Source organism: Scyliorhinus torazame, chromosome 9, assembly GCF_047496885.1.
Source record: "Scyliorhinus torazame isolate Kashiwa2021f chromosome 9, sScyTor2.1, whole genome shotgun sequence".
Taxonomy (NCBI): Eukaryota; Metazoa; Chordata; class Chondrichthyes; order Carcharhiniformes; family Scyliorhinidae; genus Scyliorhinus; species Scyliorhinus torazame.
In genome coordinates, this window is record NC_092715.1 from 168768723 (window position 1) to 168787951 (window position 19229).

The 19229-nt window shown below is 41.3% G+C and overlaps 1 protein-coding gene across 10 annotated transcripts in view; it reads left to right on the forward strand.

Annotated features, from left to right (window-relative positions):
• LOC140429577 (spindlin-W) overlaps positions 1-16328 on the forward strand; it is a 137685-nt gene extending 121357 nt beyond the window's left edge. For all 10 annotated transcript variants that reach the window (XM_072516766.1, XM_072516772.1, XM_072516763.1 and 7 more), the window contains one exon: positions 10124-16328. In XM_072516766.1, the coding sequence (XP_072372867.1) occupies positions 10124-10326 (203 nt within the window). In that variant the 3' untranslated portion in view covers positions 10327-16328. The remainder of the gene's footprint in view (positions 1-10123) is intronic.
• The last annotated feature ends 2901 nt before the right edge of the window (positions 16329-19229 follow it).

The window sequence follows — 19229 nt, forward strand, 5'->3', positions numbered from 1 at the left end:
AATCATAGATTAGTTCCGGGGAGTCTGAATGGGTGGTTCATGGGGTTACAAAGGCTGGGTATTGAGCGGTTTGGGGGTCTGTTCTTCGGGGGCTGTGTTTTGAGCTTGGAGGGCTTGGTGGAGGAATTTGAAGTGCCCAGCGGGAATGGGGTCTGGTATTTGCAGGTGAGGGATTTTGTTAGGAAGCAGTGTTACCTGCTGCTTCTGACCTCCTGGCAACTTCATGAGTTTCTGCTAGCTTTCTAAAAGAAATTTGAACTAAATAGATCACTACCACAACTAAAGATTAACCGCAACATTGGAGTTTCGGAAATCCGCCAGTTGACTCTGCATTTCCGACCTGCAATCTGGCTTTTAAAACAAAATTGAACTGTCAGAAATTTCAGTTAATAGAGCATTCTGATTAGTGCAGTCACAGCATCACAGAATAATAGTGCAGAGAGGCTCTTCGGCACAACGAGTCTGCACCGACGTATGAAAGACACCTGACCTGCCTACCTAATCCCATTTGCCTGCACGTGGCCCAGTCTTGAATGTTTTGATGGGACAAGTGCTCATCCAGATACTTGTTAAAGGGCGTGAGGCAACCCGCCTCGACCACCCTATTGAGCGGTTTGGGGTCTGTTCGTCGGGGGCAGCTTTTTGAGCTTGGACGGGTTGATGGAGGAATTTGACCTGCCCAGCGGGAATGGGTTCCAGTATTTGCAGGTGAAGGGTTTTGTCAGGAAGTAGGTGCGGACCGTTACCCACCTGCCGCCCCTGGGGCTGCAGGATAAGGTAGCGTCAAAAATAGGGGTGGGTGAGGGCAGAGTGTCAGGAATCTATAAGGAGCTGTTGGATTGGGAGGGTGCCCTGATAGGGATAGTGAAGCGTGAGTGGGAGGCAGAGCAGGTGAGGGAGTTGGAAGCTGGGATGTGGGAGGAGGCTCTGAGGAGGATGAACGCATCCTCTTCATTGCAAGGTTTAGCCTTATTCAGTTCAACATGGTCCATTGGGCACATATGACGGTGGCCAAGATGAGTAGGTTTTTCGAAGGGTGGAGGATAGCTGTGGCAGTGCATGGGTGGGCCCGCGAATCATGTCCACATGTTTTGGGCCTGTTCGAAGCTGGAGGGATTCTGGCATGGTTTGCTGACGTTATGTCGGAGGAATTGAGGTGGAAGGTGGTCCCGAGTCTGGAAGTGGCAATGCAATGCTTGAAGTGTCAGAAGACCCGGGAGTCTAGGAGGCAAGAGAGGTCGATGTCTTGGTCTTTGCCTCCCTGGTAGTCCGGAGACGGATCTTATTGGAATGGCGGGACTCTGGGCCGCTGAAACCAGGGGTTCGGGTGAGCAACCTAGCAAAGTTCCTCAGACTGGAGTAGATAAAGTTGGCTTTGAGAGGGTCTGTGGAGGGGTTTGCCTGGAGATGGCAGCCGTTCATTGACTACTTTGGGGGGGGAGGGTTGGATAGTTTTTCTTTGATTATGTGCATTCATGTTTGTTTGCTTTTTTTCTTGTGGGTGGGTGTGTGTACATATTTATATCTCAGTAAATATATTTATTTTAAAGAAAAACAAACCGTTGCTGCACAGAATGAGAACTCATGGTGTTAGAGTTGATATATTAGCATGGATATAGGATTGGCTGGCTAACGAGGAGGATATGGAGAGTTGGGATAAATGGGTAATTGCCAGGTTGCCAAACTAGTGGAGTGCCGCAACCTATCATTGGCTACCCCTCGATTCAAGGATGACATCTACTCAAGGTTGTGAGTTTCTGCCATGGGTCTCCCTGTGGCTGAACTGGGTGATTCTTGAACCACAAATCTTTGGACACATGGAGCAGGACGTTCCACATGGTGGTGGGATTTGGAATATTGGATTTGTGTTCTTTGCTTCTCCATTGTGCCCTAGCTCATCATGAAGGCATTTAGACTCAAATTATGCTGCTTAATGGACAAGTTGTCACCATTTTATTAATTGGTTGCAAGCTCTTCGCAGTCATTAATGTCAATGGTGTCCTACTTCAAGCAGAACTTTGTGCCTTTGAAGCCTTTTCTTTGTCCTCCCCAGAGCGTTTGAGAGTTGTAGAAACAGGACCTAATGGGGAGATGCTTTTCAGCCATCCGGACAGTGCCTTGTCCATCATTGTTGAATTTGCAGGAGTTTTGTCTGAATGCTTGTTGATCTGGTTTCAAGAAGGGCACCAGCAATTGTTTGACAATCCTCCTGCTAAATCTGGAGGATGAGTCTGTTGCATTGCTAATGGAATTTTACTATTGCTCTTATATGCCACGACACAGTCCAATCCAAGAATAGTATTGAGAACATGACCATTGCATTCATTGACAAAAGCATTTGACTCAGTAAATCTGTAGATTTGTTGTCAAACACTCGCTACTGTAACTTGTAAAAGGCTGAGCTGGCGCAGCTGATCTGGTGTTGGACCTCCTCATCAATGGTGACCTTTTGAGAAAGAGATAGCTACCAATGTGTGGGAAGAACTGTCTATTCCAGAGTCGCTCCATCAATATACATGGGTTGTAGACTATTTGGCTCACCAGATGTCAGTTGATAAATTAGCTTTGTTTTGGCAACGTTCATGGACCAACTGATCTCGTACACAGAATTTAATAGATTAAGATTGGCTTGCAAATCTGGTGTAGATTGAACAACGACGCTGTAGTCATCCTCAAACTGTCGATTACAAAACCAAGTTAAAGTCCAACAGGTTTGTTTCGAATCACTAGCTTTCGGAGCACAGATCCTTCCTCGGGTGAATGAAGAGGTGCGTTCCAGAAACATACATATAGACAAAGTCAAAAATGCAAGTCGAGCGAAGTCTTGCATCTTTGGCTTTGTCTTTATATATGTTTCTGGAAGCCACCTCTTCATTCACATGAGGAAGGAGCTGTGCTCCGAAAGATAGTGATTCAAAACAAACCTGTTGGACTTTAACCTAGTGTTGTAAGACTTCTTACTGTGCTCACCTCAGTCCAACGCCGGCATCTCCACATCCTCAAACTGTACATGATCTATGTCTATGCTGGTCGGTTTAGTTTTAGTACGGAGGAAACTGAGGTTAATGAATTGTCCAGCTGAGTAGTATTTAATACAGAGACCAGTTGGTCATTGAGGTGAATATCCACTGTTGGTAACTTGTAAACAGCATGTGGGCTATTACAGAGCCATGTCTGGATTTTGAAGGCATCCCTTTCATATTCTTACTCCATACAGTTGCAGCTTTATCATGAGGTAATTGCAGGAGAGTGAAGAAGATTCTCGGACATCCAAATCCTTGGAGCACAAGCCACAGAACATTGCAATTTGCTGAGGCAAATGCTTTGTCATGTGAGAGTGCCTTCAAGAAATGGATGTTTAAGCAATGTACCTTTAAGAAATGCAGTGATGTCAGAGTGTGGGTGGAGCTGGGCTTTAGATCAGTCATTTTGCAGTTTTTTTTTTTAAGTTTCATTTGAAAAGAGCTGGGGTGTGTCTGTGTTTGCAGTGAGCTGGATCTGCTGTGATCTCTGCCATGAAAGACTATCTCTGGATCATTTCGGTGATTTTAAACTCATAATAGTAAAGCCTTTAACCTGATGTGTTTCTGTTTGAAGGTGTTAAGTCTCTTGGATGTTGAAAGGAATAACTGAAGGATTATTTAGTGTTGTAATATTTTCGGGGTTATCTTTGAAGTAAGGGGGTGTTAAGAGATCCAATGTTTATTTAAAAGGGTTAAGTTGAGTTCATGGAATAAATATTATTTTGTGTTTAAAAACAGTTTGTCCATAATTCATAGAATTTACAGTGCAGAAGGAGGCCATTCGGCCCATCGAGTCTGCGCCGGCTCTTGGAAAGAGCACCCTACCCAAGGTCAACACCCCCACCCTATCCCCATAACCCAGTAACCCCACCCAACACTAAGGGCAATTTATCATGACCAATCCACCAAACCTGCACATCTTTGGACTGTGGGAGGAAACCGGAGCACCCGGAGGAAACCCACGCACACACTGGGAGGATGTGCAGACTCCGCACAGACAGTGACCCAAGCCGGAATCGAACCTGGGACCCTGGAGCTGTGAAGCAATTGTGCTGTATCACACCTTGACAACAAGCCGTGTGCTCGGAAAAGCAACAAATACATTAAAGGGGGAGGTTGGATGAACTCCATGATCCATTTTGGGGTTCTGAAAATGCCTCTCCCATAACAGCTTTAATCAGGTTGATGAATGCAATGAAGAGTTCCTCAACATTTTCGGTGGATATGCCTGGCAACAAAGGCCATGCCAGAGACTTCTCTGGAAAGTCTTAACTACATTGTACCTGGGAGAATTTCTTCAGCTGCAAGAAGTAGGCAATTCGGGAGACTGGGTATCAGGATTTTCCCTGCTATGGAAAAAACATGCCTCCTAGTTTTCAAATCATAACTTATCTTCCTTCTTGAAAGTAGGTACAATCGGAGCATTCCAGAAGTCGGGGGGGGGGGGGGGGATCTTTTTTTCCCCCAAAATCAGTTGGGGTCCTGATGTGCGCATGAGCTTTGAAGAACTCAGCAGGAATACCATTGAGGCCGCAGGCTTTGCTGTTTTTCATCCGTTTGATTGCTTGTTGCAGCTGTCCCAATGATGGTGGTTCACAGATGAATTCTACCCAAGAGAATAGCCTGTGGAATAGCCTGGAGAGTATCAGCTACCACTGTGATTCCTGGTAGAGGAGTTGTTGAAAATGTTCTTTCCAATGTTGGCAGATGGCATTGTTATCCTTAAATAGAGTAACACCATCCTTTGAGCAAAGGGGATTTTGGTGAAATCACCAGGACCATCTCTCGACCTAGGTCAAAAAATTAAAATCTCCTTACGGATATAAATTAATGACTTTGGTGAAGAGACCAACTGTTTATAGCCAGATTTGCAGATGATACTAAGAAGGGTAGGAAAGCAAGTTATGAAGAAGATACAAAGAGTTTGCAAAGGGATGTAGATAAAGGAGTGGGCAAAGAATTGGTGAAGAGAGGCACAATGTTGGGGAAATGTGAGGTTATTCACTTTGACAATCGTTATATAGTAAAATTGTATTACCTGCCATGCTCTGGGAATAGATTGTGCCAGTTAACAGGGAGTTTACATTAATTGAGACACAAAACAATGTACTGTTCTATCTTTTTAAAATAAATTTAGAGTACCCAATTCATTTTTTCCAATTAAAATTAGCGTGGCCAATCCACCTACCCTGCACATCTTTGGGTTGTGGGGGTGAAACCCATGCAAACACGGGGAGAACGTGCAAACTCCACGGACAGTGACCCAGAGCCGGGATCGTACCTGGGACCTCGGCGCCGTGATGCAGCAGGGCTAACCCACTGTGCCACTGTGCTACCCTGTTCTATCTTTTGAATAGATGAGCAGAAAAGGGAAGCAGCTGGGCAGTCAGGGGTCCCAGCAGAGCAGGCATAAGAGTAAAACCACCATAACAGAAAACCAACACGACTAAAGATTAACCGCAACATTGGGGTTTCGGAAATCCGCCAGTTGACTCTGCATTTCCGACCTGCAATCTGGCTTTTAAAACAAAATTGAACTGTCAGAAATTTCAGTTAATAGCATTCTGGTTAGTACAGTCACAGAATCACAGAATAATACAGTGCAGAGAGGCTCTTCGGCACGAGTCTACACCGACGTATGAAAGACACCTGACCTGCCTACCTTATCCCATTTGCCAGCACAATGTTACGACGGGCCAAGTGCTCATCCAGGTACCTTTTAAAGGATGCGAGGCAACCCGTCTCTAACACCCTCCCAGGCAGTGCATTCCAGACCATCACCACCCTTTTGGTAAAAAAGGTTTTCCCTCAAATACCCCCAAAACCTCCTGCCCCTCATCTTGAATGTGTCTCCTCGTAACTGACTGTTCAACTAAAAGGAGCAGCTGCTCCCTATCCACCCTGTCCATGCCCCTCGTACAGTGCTGGATAGCCCACAGTTTACTGCGTTGTTTAAATGGTGAGAGATTGCGATACCAAGAGAGCCGGGTTTCATTTTACGTGAATTTGCAAAGGGTTTGGATGCAGGTAGTGCAAGTAATTATGAATGCAAATGGAATGTTGGCCTATATTGCAAGGCGGAATGGAGCATTAAACTAGAGATGTCTTGCTGCAACCATTTAGGGCATTGGTGAGATCCCAGCTGGAGTACTGTGTATAGTTTTGATCTCCTCCAGGATGGATAAACTTGCATTGGAAGCATTTCAGATTAGTTCATGCGCCTGATTCCTTGAATGATATGGTTGTCTAATGAGGAAAGTTTGAGCAGGTTGGGCTTATACTTATCGGAATTCAAAAGAATCCGAGGTACTCTTATTGGAGCAATTAGTATTCTAAGGGGGCTTGAAAGGTAGGTGCTGAGGCGATGTTCCTCTTATAAGGGAATCTAGAACTAGGGGGAACAGTTTGAAGATACTAAGTCTCCTATTTACGATGGAGATGAGTATTCAAACAGTTAATTAGTCTGTGGGATTCTCTTCCCCAGAGAGCAGTAGAGGCAGGGTCATTGAACATATTAATTAATAATAATCTTTATTGTCACAAGTAGGCTAACATTAACACTGCAATGCAGTTACTGTGAAAAGCTCCTAGTCGCCACACTCCGGCACCTGTTCGGGTAGACAGAGGGAGAATTCAGAATGTCCAAATGACCTAGCAGCACGTCTTTCTGGACTTGTGGGAGGAAACCGCAGCATCCGGAGACATCCCATTCAGACGCCGGGAGAACGTGTGAACTACAATTAATAAAGAATATTTATTAACTTAAAAGAAAAGAAAGTGACACAAAGGACTTTAATACACTACAACACAATTACACTGATGGCTATATGCATAATATTGCATTAGGTTACCTCATTGTTCCCAACTACTTATGTTTCCTGAACTGGGACCTTTTGTCCCCAACCAACATCCAATATTATGAATCTCTGAGCTAAATCCAGCAGATAGTTACCACCCACAAATTATTTGTCAGGTTTGGAAAAGCAGTCTCCAGTTTCAACGAAATGTGCTCCTTCTTTTCTGGAGAATGTTTCTGCAGCTGTGTCCTGTTCCTCAGTCTCTGTGCTATGGATTTATCATTCTTTCCCTTTGATGTTAGCCACCTGTGGAGATGGCTTTTAGCATAAATATAAATTTCCTTATTTCCCATTTGAAGTGACCTCTTCTATACCAAATTGTTTTCCCCTAGTCATGGGGAGGTAGCGGCAGAGACCCAGGGTAATGCTCTGGTGACCTGGGTTCAAATCCCGCCATGGAATTAATCTGGAATTAAAAGTCTAATGATGACCATGAAACCATAGTCAATTGTCGTAAAAAAACATCTGATTCACTAATGTCCTTCGTCACTAATCTGTCATCCATACCTGGTCTGGCCTACATGTGGCTTCAGACCCAGCAATACAGTTGACACTTAAATCTCCTTAGGGATGTGCAAACAAGATTTTTGGTTGACAAGGGAAGAGCTTTGGGATCAGACAAGAAAGTGGAGTAAAAGGCAGATCAGCCATGATCATATTGAATGGCAGAGCAGAGTCAATGGACTGAATGCCAACTCCTATTTCTTATCCGAGTCAAACATTTAGTTCAGGTATCATAATATGGTTTGTATCCACCTTTTGTCTGGCCGCCTTTTGGAATTGAGACTTGAACCCAGACCGGGAGCAGTTTTAATTGGATTTAACATTGATTTGGTATACTTTGTGTTATAATGAACTATATGTTTAGCTGTAGTTTGATCTCCATTTAACAATTGGATATTGCAAGTACATTTCCCTGCTAGCAAAGCACCTTTGATATCTGACCCTTTTGAAAACTTGGTTTGTATTGCTACATCTGATGTTTGATTGTTGAATTTAATTTGTTAGGAAAATAAAGGTAGTTTTAGGGATTTATATTTTTATTGGTAAATATTAGAAATAAGAAGTAGTTTTAAATAATTTAATGATTCTGTGCTTGGAAGAGTGAATATCGGATTCATGCTGGACTAGTAGGTGTGTGGGGATAAGTTTCAATTCTAACTATGATTCTATTCTGCTTAGAGAGGGTTATGGCATGAAGAGTAAATAAACCATGAGGGGATGTTTGGCCAACTGAGGCCTTGTAAGGTAGAGAAGCTTTTAAATTTTAGTTAGCTAATTTAATTAGTTTGAGATCGGTAGTGAGAGAGCAGGTAGCTCTCGGGTCTGCTGGAAGCAGTTGATTTTAGACTAAAGAGGGAACATCTGTCCAAGCCTTGCTAGAACAAAAGCCATACTATAGACAATGGTTAAGAAAACAAGAAATATTACTGTTCAATAAAGGTTGAAAAGGCATTGGATTGTGAGAGGCAAGAAAAAATCTGCATTATTGCTAAGGTTTGTGAGAAATGACTATAGTTTGAGAGTCATTATGGGCAGCACGGTAGCACAAGTGGATAGCACTGTGGCTTCACATCGCCAGAGTCCCAGGTTCGATTCCCCGCTGGGTCACTGTCTGTGCGGAGTCTGCACGTTCTCCCCATGTCTGCGTGGGTTTCCTCCGGGTGCTCCGGTTTCCTCCCACAGTCCAAAGAGGTGCAGGTAAGGTGGATTGGCTATGATAACTTGCCCTTCGTGACCAAAAAGGTTAGGAGGGGTTATTGGGTTACGGGGATAGGGTGGAAGTGACGGCTTAAGTGGGCCGAATGGCCTCCTTCTGCACTGTATGTTCTGTGTAATTGTGGAAATTGGTGGCTGGACCTCAAGAGTTTGTGTAAAAGCCTTTGAGAAAAAGGAAACCTGAAGGGCGAGGATTAAAACCTGAAAGCGAGACCTTGATGGAAGCAGCAGAGAGAAAGCATAATTTAAAAGAAGATTTGAAAGTGACTTCTGAAAGCGGAATTTGAAATCACTCGTGTGGAAGCCAGAATTTCTGTTGTATCAACTAAGGGAGGAGTAAAGGAATATTGTATAACGATCCAACTTTTCATGTTTAATCATTTTTTTCTTGGTGTTAAAGCTAATTAGCGGTCCAGTGACCCTATTCCTCACATGTTATACCAAAAATGTACAGGTTATGGTCTTTTGAGCCAAGATTCCATTCTGGGATCTTTCCATCCAGTTAAAACATCAACTAGAATCTTAACATTGTCAAATAAATGAGGATACAACTTGCAGAATGGTGATAAATATAACTTTGATTTCAACCGTAGCTTTAGAATAATGTTGGTACTAATGCTGACAACAATATAATCAAATGTAATATTGTATTGAATTGAGAAAGAGAAATCGGTTAATGGAAGCTGAGCGTGTGTTGTATTACTGGAAGATCTGACTTCTATTAATTGAAATAAAAACGGAAAGTGATGGAAAAACTCAGCAGGTCTGGTAGCATCTGTGGAGAGGGCAACAAGAGTTAGCACTTTGTGTCCAATGTGACTCTTCTTTGGTTACACTTCATGGATTGGACTTGGACTCTAATTCACAAAGTGCTCAGATTATAAGAGTAATTCTTCAAAATTCATTCTCAGGATATAGGTATCAAGAGTAAGGATAGCATTTATTATCAATCTCTAATTGCCCTGAAGTGGACTGTGTCTTGAACTGCTGCCATGCTTGTGGTGAAGGTGAGCAGTTCAATACAAATGGATGGCTTCCTAGGCCACTTAACAAGGCAGCTGAATTAACCACGTTGTTGAGACACAAAAGATCAAATTGGATAAGGGTGGTAGATTTCCTTCCCAAAGTAAATTGGTGAAGCCAGTGGGATTTTGCAATAATCCAACATTTTCATTTTCACTTTTACTAATACCAGCTTAAATTCTAATGTCATAAGAACTTGTATTAAATATTATGAAAATCTGTCCAAAATGACCTGGTTGCAGCTTAGTAAATCATAACTGCCATATTATTCTTGTTCTACAATAACTTTGTTCATCCACTATGAAAAGGTATTTTATAGTCTTTGAAATTCGTTACCTGCTAGGCTTTACAAGTTCGGTAAAGGATTTTAGACAGTCAAGCTATGTAATCGAATATTGAGTATTTTTCACAAAGTATATTTACATTATACTCGAGGGTGGGTCATATGGTTCTGTACAGTTCTAGTTTTGCTGATGTTTTGTTAAATTTCTGATTCCACAGATAATGATTCTCCACCAGCTGAGAGAGAGCCAGGAGAAGTCGTTGACAGCTTGGTGGGTAAACAAGTGGAGTATGCCAAAGAAGATGGCTCAAAGAGGACTGGCATGGTCATCCACCAAGTAGAAGCAAAACCATCAGTGTATTTTATCAAATTTGATGACGATTTCCACATTTATGTCTATGATTTGGTAAAAACATCTTAGACACACTTCATAGTGCAATGGGAAGGCCATATTGGCCAACTCATGGACTTTTTCCATATGCGGACCTTGATATACTCGGCTACTAAAAGCCCAGTAAGCTATTGTGATCTCACAATCTCTGCCATTGACAACAAATACAATACAAGTTTGAATCAGCCAAATGGTTCTACTAATGTTACCATTTATGATGGTTTGAATGCAAGAGGGTTACTTGCAAAAGAAACAGTCTAAAACCAGTATTTTAGAAGAAGGGATCTAGGTTTCCAGGGTACTTTGTCACTCATGGGAAACAATACGGCTTCAACATAATAAACCTAAATTAGGGTCTGGAAATAAAGTGAGAAAGTGTATCAGCATAAAACAAATTACAATTGGACAAAAATAATTTTCTGAATTGAAAAATAAACAGGAGAGGATAAAGAAGAATGGATCTGACATTATTCAATCTTATATTTCCATGTTACATCTCTCTTTTGACAACTGTGTCCTTTTTTGAAATCAAGTACATCTTGTTTGACCTTGAAGAAAGCTGCAAATTTATTAAGATTTTATAACATACCTTTTGATCTTAATAAAACTGCAATGAGCCAGACATATTACAGGAAATGCACCTGAAAAGTTTTTCTTAACCTTTTAAGGAACTTAGGTGAATTTAATTATTTTTATTATGTAGTGGAAGTACATGTATGAAAGTTGAAATTTAAGATGTGAAGTCTGGCTATATGGAAGAGGAGTAAGGAAGAAGAATAAGTTGTGAAAGTCTTTGGAAAACATAACCACTATACTATTGTAATAGTTATCACGGTGCTCAGAATACAAAAGTGATTATTTTCAATTTCTTTCTCGGGTATATGTGTCGCTGGCAAGATCAGCATTTATTATCCATTCCTAGTTTCCCTGAGGAGGTGTATTGTTTTCTTGAACTGCTGCAGCGCATGTGAGCAGGTGAAGGTGAGTTGTTTGATACAAATGAGTGACTTCCTAAGTCATCCCGGCAGCTGAGTTAACCACGTGGTTGAGTCGCATATAGGCCTGACTGGACAAAGATGGGAGGTTTCCTTCCCTAAAGGACATTAGTGAACCAGTTGGGTTTTTCCAACAACATTGTTTTCAGTTTTACTGATAGCGGCATAAATTCAAATATCATATTACCTTTTTCTGTGGAATATTATGCAAAGGTGTCTAAAACTAGCTTGTTGCTACTTTTAAACTTTACCTGCCAAACTACTTTGGCTGACTCTTTTTGTAGTGATACATTTCATCGACTATGAGAACAGTACTTCATATGTCCAAAGAAGGTACACAGTTCATTGGCTATAATATAATTATATTTAAATGTTTCCTCGAAGTAAACCTAATAACTACAGCTGTACATTGTAGCTGAAGTAATTCCTAAGAAGTATCTGAAGCTGATTCAGCTTGGGCCTGCTGAATATTGATAAAACCAATTATAAGATGTGCTGTAAAATAATATACAAACCGGCAAAAGTAAGACTCCCTTTTTAAAAAAAAAAAAAAAAATTTTTTTTAAATCTTTTAATATCCCAAGGCTTAATGTCTAATAAATATTTAAAATCACAGTCCAAATTGCCTATAATGCTCTGAGCCCAATGATTAAATGCCTTGAATTCTGTCATTGCTTGCACTTAAAAACATCAATAAAATTATTGTTCACGAAAAATTAAGTATTCTAGATATGATTAGGAGTGAGTGAGTAACGGGTCAATTCAAATTAAGACACAGTACTCTGTATTTCCAAATGCTGCTGCTAATATCTTTAAGTCAAGGATATTTTACAGCAAGCAAAAAAACACACATTGTACCTCCTGAAGAATGTCACCTGCCTTGGAATTTGGAAGTGATTTAAATATAAGTGCAGCATTTAATCTAAAATAAGTAAGCAATGCATCAGCTAATGCCAATGTTTTCCTTATTGGCTCTTTTGGAATTTAATGAGTGTCACATGGGCATTTCATTCCATTATAGATAGAATATCAAAATATCCCATAGCCTTACGGTGTGTATCTCTGTTATATAATAGCATTTCTGATTTCATGACATGAAGAAAGTGAGAACTTTAATTTACAGGATATAATTTTATATGAACTACTTTCCTTAGAATCGTTAACGGACTATAACTTATTCCATTCCTTTGTCACCCACCAATGCCTGATGTTTCTTCAGCCTTGTCTGACAGCAGTAATTTACACTAAGATATGATTCCACAGGTGCTGGTAGAAATCCAAAACCTCGCCCATCAGACCATAAGACATAGGAGCGGAAGTAAGGCCATTCGGCCCATCGAGTCCACTCCACCATTCAATCATGGCTGATTTCAACTCCATTTACCCGCTCTCTCTCCATAGCCCTTAATTCCTTGAGAAATCAAGAATTTATCACCTTCTGTCTTAAAGACACTCAACATCCCGGCCTCCACCGACCTCTGTGGCAATGAATTCCACAGACCCACCACTCTCTGGCTGAAGAAATTTCTCCTCATCTCTGTTCTAAAGTGACTCCCTTTTATTCTAAGGCTGTGCCCCCGGGTCCTAGTATCCCTGCTAATGGAAACAACTTCCCTACATCCACCCTATCTAAGCCATTCATTATCTTGTAAGTTTCTATTAGATCTCCCCTCAACCTCCTAAACTCCAATGAATATAATCCCAGGATCCTCAGATGTTCATCGTATGTTAGGCCTGCCATTCCTGGGATCATCCGTGTGAATCTCAGCTGGACCCGTTCCAGTGCCAGTATGTCCTTCCTGAGGTGTGGGGCCCAAAATTGCTCACAGTATTCTAAATGGGGCCTGACTAATGCTTTATAAAGCTTCAGAAGTACATCCCTGCTTTTATATTCCAAGCCTCTTGAGATAAATGACAACATTGCATTTGCTTTCTTAATTACGGACTCAACCTGCAAGTTTACCTTTAGAGAATCCTGGACTAGGACTCCCAAGTCCCTTTGCACTTCAGCATTATGAATTTTGTCACCGTTTAGAAAATAGTCCATGCCTCTATTCTTTTTTCCAAAGTGCAAGACCTCGCACTTGCCCACGTTGAATTTCATCAGCCATTTCTTGGACCACTCTCCTAAACTGTCTAAATCTTTCTGCAGCCTCCCCACCTCCTCCATACTACCTGCCCCTCCACCTATCTTTGTATCATCGGCAAACTTAGCCAGAATTCCCCCAGTCCTGTCATCTAGATCGTTAATATATAAAGAGAACAGCTGTGGCTCCAACACTGAACCTAAGTGATGATTCAGCATATGTGAACCTAAATATTAGGGTACTAAACTGTGAAGAGGCACAATCAGATAGAATCATTGTGCAGTGGACAGAATTGGTACCTTACCTGGATTTTTATTTGATTCTCGTAGTGATTGAAACCTTCCACCACCTGGTAGTGTTAACATTATAATTTACCTTGGCTAACTGTGCACAGAACTGGGGCTTTCCTTGCTTGTATAAATCAAGACCACACCTAGTTCATAAATCCACCGAGCCATTGGAAATTTTATAATTAAACCTTGCAAATAAAGTTTGATACCATTTTGTGCGTAAAATAGTTAATGTGTCTTGTAAACACAGTACATTGTGGTGGCCTAATTATGATGCGATTTTGATTCTCTGTTTTGAGAGACCTTCACATGGGGATTCCATCTTTGTTGCTCCTCCTGGGATATGGAACTAGATATAATCTACAGTGTTAATCTTTTGTACATCCTGTATTAATCTAAATCATTGAACTTAACTGACTGCACATAGTCCTGTGGGTACAATACCATTTTGATTAATTCACTTGAGTACAGAGTATTTCTGAGGATTCTGATGTAAATGATACTGTTCTAAATATTTATTTTCAAAAGTCCTTTAATGCACTGGCCCAGCAGTTGTAATTCAAAAATGATTTACTTGTACTCCTATTCTTAGTTATAAAACTGTATTCTGGAACACGAGTCCAATGTTAGAAACTTTGAAAAACCATTTCACCAGGTTTTAAACATCAACGGTTATTTTTCTTAGACTATGGTACGTTTCCAGGGCCCTCTGACAAATAGTACATTTATTCCCCAAAACAGGCACGCTTAGTTACAAGCTGCCTTAATCTTTACTAGCAACTGAACCAACCATTTTTATGGTAGAGTATTGACTGCTTGTAAAAACCCTACTTTCAAATGAGGTAATTTTTGGCAAGGAATTCTGAACCTGGATGACAATTGTTTCAAAAATTAAGACACTAAGGATTCTTTAACAGAAGAAGTTGTCAACCACCTATTCATCTTTTTGCTTTATTTATTCAAGTTGCAATTCTTATCCTTATGGCTTGTACCTAAATGCTGTGCTGGACAATAATATGAATACACTGATGTTTAATCTGAAAATGACTACATGCAGAAACTGTAATTCCTCCAGTATTCCAAAGTGGGCAACCAAAGGCAGGTTACTGTATTCTTTTAAAATTATTTCTGCTCGCAAATAGCCCCTCGATACTGTATTATGAAGCACTTCTAGCTTGGCTCTACATCTGTGTTGTTAATAGTGTATTTAAATAGATCAGACCTGCAAACTCCGTATTGGCAGAATTTCTGCGAGATTTGTCAACTTGTACATGTTTCTCTAGAGTAGGTCTGTTAAGAAGATTTTAAATCTAATCCTTATTAATAATTGAGCCAAATGTGACTTTATATTTGAGGTCTTTCCACAGAAACATAAATTGGGCAGGGAACACCAAAACAAATGCCTGATGGATTGAACTTCCAATTGAATTTGTTACAGATATGACTGCAGTGTTCTCATGACCTGTGAACAGTAGGATAAAATATTTTTTTCCCTGGGAGCCAACGTTGCTTTATAAAATTATCTTGGGGCTTGTGGTTGTAAATGACACATCTTGGATACATATTAAAAAATAGTTGATCATTTAACTTGGGTTGTATAACTACTGTGTGTGAAATATGGCTTCTATAGTGTGATCTTTTAAATGCGAACATTGTGTTTTTCTGCATGTTCTAATGTTAGACCCATTCCACATAATCAGCTTTGCATGTAACACCTTATTTTAGGTTGCCTGTTTGCTTATTGTGTTGTCTGATTGTTAGCTAGGATGAAATGCACTGATTTTAGAACAGTGCCAATTGTGGTGGCTTATGTCTTAAAAAGGACCATACTTTTTCCTTTTTTGAGGAGGGCGGGGTGGTGGGAGAGATAGAAAATCTTGCAAGGGTTCTTAATCAATTAACAAATGTGAAAAAGCTAGGTTTGCCTTTTTAAACATGTAACCCCTCTCTTGGAATCTGTATCCTGAGCATTTTAAAATGTCTGCCAAGTTTGGTAAAGATACAGGTTTGAAATCTTATTGGAGCTTATAAGCAGAAAGGGGCCTTTTGTTACTAAAATTAAACGCACAAAATGAGCATTTATTGACACTTGTGCCTTGAGCCATTGCTTTATCTCTTGTAGATCTGGCAAATTGATACAATGCAGTTGTTAATTTAGTTCAGATGGTGGCATAATAGAAGTGTGTGTAGTGGGGAGCTTGATAATGGACCTCATGATTTGACTTGCTTTTGGAAAACAAAGCCCACTATTTCCATGCTACACAGTTTTTGAAATATTCTTGAATAAGGGGGGAAAATACCACCATTAGAATACAGTTACAAAATGTATGGTCCTTCATTAGTTACAATGCTTTTTGAAGAAAAGTCAGCTTAACAGTTAATGGTATATGTATAGTTAAAATGCAATGTTGATGTTTGCTTCTGGAGTTAGGCAAATTTTCAAATGTATAGACATTGTAGATCATGTTGCTGTATGCCGTTAGATCTATAAACATTTCACATCTTAAAAAATCTGTTTACTTCTGTAAGGTTTTTTATAATTATGTTGTATAACTATAAAAAATAAAATAAGTTTCCGTGTAATGTATGTGAATGAAACAACTTTTAACCATTCGTTTTTCAAATTCTTATTAAACTAGAAGACAATTGACATCGAACAAGGACTGTTCAAACTTCTGTGATTAATAATAAGTACAAGGATTGACATGCCCAGTTCTGCTGCAGTTACAAGTCCAATACTTTGGGAATTTTTCTCATTTTGACACACTAGATAGTGCATTACTCCTATGTGTAAAGGAACCATGCTTATTTGCATGGACATGGGTTGATCCTGTGAGCAATCAACGTTTACTTGGCTTTTTATTCCTTGATGGGTTATGAGAGCAATGGTATGACCAGATTTATGGCTCATCCTGTTGCTGATTTTGCCTTAGTTTAATTGCTCTGTTTTATCACCTTTGCTCTTGAGTCGCCAGGCATCTTTATGATACCGCCACGTGGTTCAAGTCCCGAGTAATGATCAATAATCCAATACACCGATTAGTAAGATTTAAATCAAAGCACATTTATTATACACAGTAATCACTACTCATGCATAAATTTTACGTCTAAGCTACTTCTTACAACTGACAGGCCTATACTTAACTTGGAACTGGCCCACCAGGTCAGGGAAACGAATGGCCTTTCGTTCGGGTTCTGAGCCTGCAGGATTCGAAGTTGGTACAGATTGATCGCTAGGAGTGCCTATCTCGTTGCGAGCGTTGAAGTAAGACTTACAGGTTCGGTCGGCTGCTGAAGAGTGACGAGAGTTGGAAGCGAGCCGAAGAAGAAGAGCTGGAAGAGAGAGCGCCTTGAACTAGGGGTTCAATTCTTATAGTCCCCAGGGGCTTCCCGCCTTTCGGGACGGACCCTGTACCTGGTCCCAAGTGATTGGACTTTGTCCCAATCACTTGGTTCGATTTTCTCCAATGCTGGAGCGGTTCCCTGATCGATGGGTGGTCTTGAGGTGGTCATTCATCTCCTTTTGTGTAGGCTTCTGCTGGCGCCGAAGAGTCTGGTTTTGCTTTATGTGTCTAAATGTTGCTTATTGTTCCCAGGGATTGCTCATTAGTATGCAGATGGCTGGTGTTTTGTTATGCTGATGGTTGCTGGTATCGATCTTGTCTGGCCTTTCCAGAGGTAAATACACAGCCAACCTGCAGCTGCTCGTTTTTTGTCCTGTTGGCTGACTTCCCATCAGCCTTTGCCGTTTGCCATTTTGAATCGGGAGATGGCCATTTTAAGTGGCTACATTCCCTCCATGTGATCCTAACGCGAAGCGTGAAGGATCACATAACTATGTTGCTTTCCATTCCCTGACCTGGGGGGGCACCTCCTTCATGGCCTCTGCACTGACCATAGCTATGCAAATAATTTTTAACTGACAATTCTAAAGGCGCTATGTCAAACAGGGACATGCATTACAAAAGAATAAACTGGGAACCTCTAACTATTCTTAATACACTACAGTCACTTAAACATTTCATTATCCTAACTTCCTCAACCATACAAACAAAATCATAGCAGTCTATACATCAGTCTTCCTGGCTTGGCAGTCAAGCTCAGGATCGTACAATTTGCTCATGAACAGTTCTTTACATTTCTTATTTACAATAAACGCAAGTGAATGCTCTTTATTATAGATCGCGGGGGTCTGGTCGTATCTGAAAATAGGGGATCTGATCCTATATACCAGGGTTCGAGCACGTTATGCTCTCCTCCATTTCCGTAGATGCATAGATGAGGGCAGCACGGTAGCATTGTGGATAGCACAATTGCTTCACAGCTCCAGGGTCCCAGGTTCGATACCAGCTTGGGTCACTGTCTGTGCGGAGTCTGCACATCCTCCCCGTGTGTGCGTGGGTTTCCTCCGGGTGCTCCGGTTTCCTCCCACAGTCCAAAGATGTGCAGGTTAGGTGGATTGGCCATGATAAATTGCCCTTCGTGTCCAAAATTGCCCTTGGTGTTGGGTGGGGATAGGGTGGAGGTGTTGACCTTGGGTACGGTGCTCTTTCCAAGAGCCAGTGCAGACTCGATGGGCCGAATGGCCTCCTTCTGCACTGTAAATTCTATGATAATCTATGATAGTCTGCACTATGCAGCAGAGTATCACTAATACCAGTAAGGTTTCTATTACATAGGACAAGGGAGTACCAGGTTATAAACCTGGCACACTAAGATGATGTGGTGTCGCTGGTGACTGGGCTCTGGGTACTGCGGGGAAGTGAAATATTAACGGCTGGGGGGCTTGAAGAGATGGGGTTCGTGTTCACGCGCAACCAAATGTCCATAAAGATGATGCTGATCCATGTGAAAGAAGTCCTCATGGCTCTTCTCTTTCCTTTTCTTTCTTCTCTTCTCCGGTTCTGGAGTTCTGTGGAAACAAGCATAGTGTCTATAACTATCTTTGTTTAATATCTCGTACGATAGTGTGTCTGTCCTTTGGTGCCAATTACTCCCTTTATAATTGGTCACTATGTGTGACTCCCTCATTTAAAAATTTTTTTTATTGAATTTTAGGACAAGACACACTTCCCAATAATGAACCAGTGCGAGCCGTCTCGCAGACTGCGCAATTTACCATCCAAATCTTTCAGGATGTAAATAGCATGTGGTTAGCAACCTAAGGGTTACCTAAAACAAAACAAAACAACTTTTTGAATGAAAAGTGCCAAAATGAGGTGCGTATGGGCCGCAATGGGTAAGAGTTGGAGTCCCCGGGTAGGACAGCTACCAATGCCGTGTCTCTCCTACCCGAGCGTAGTTGACCAGAGGGGGCGTTCCCAGGAAGGGCAGGTCCCAAGCCGTTTCTCTACTGCCTGAGCAACCGACAAGAACGGGCAAGAAATGTAATCATCGTGGTGGGGCTTCCGTAGTGGTTCTACCTTCGAACCAGAAGGGCAGTTACGAACGGGCGTCTGGTTCCTTAACCAGTCTCTGCAGACAAGCTAGTTCCGCTGAACTAGTGTCTGGCAAAAGTGAGTCTCTGTAGGCAAGTCCTCAGGTTTCGGCCGAATAGGCGT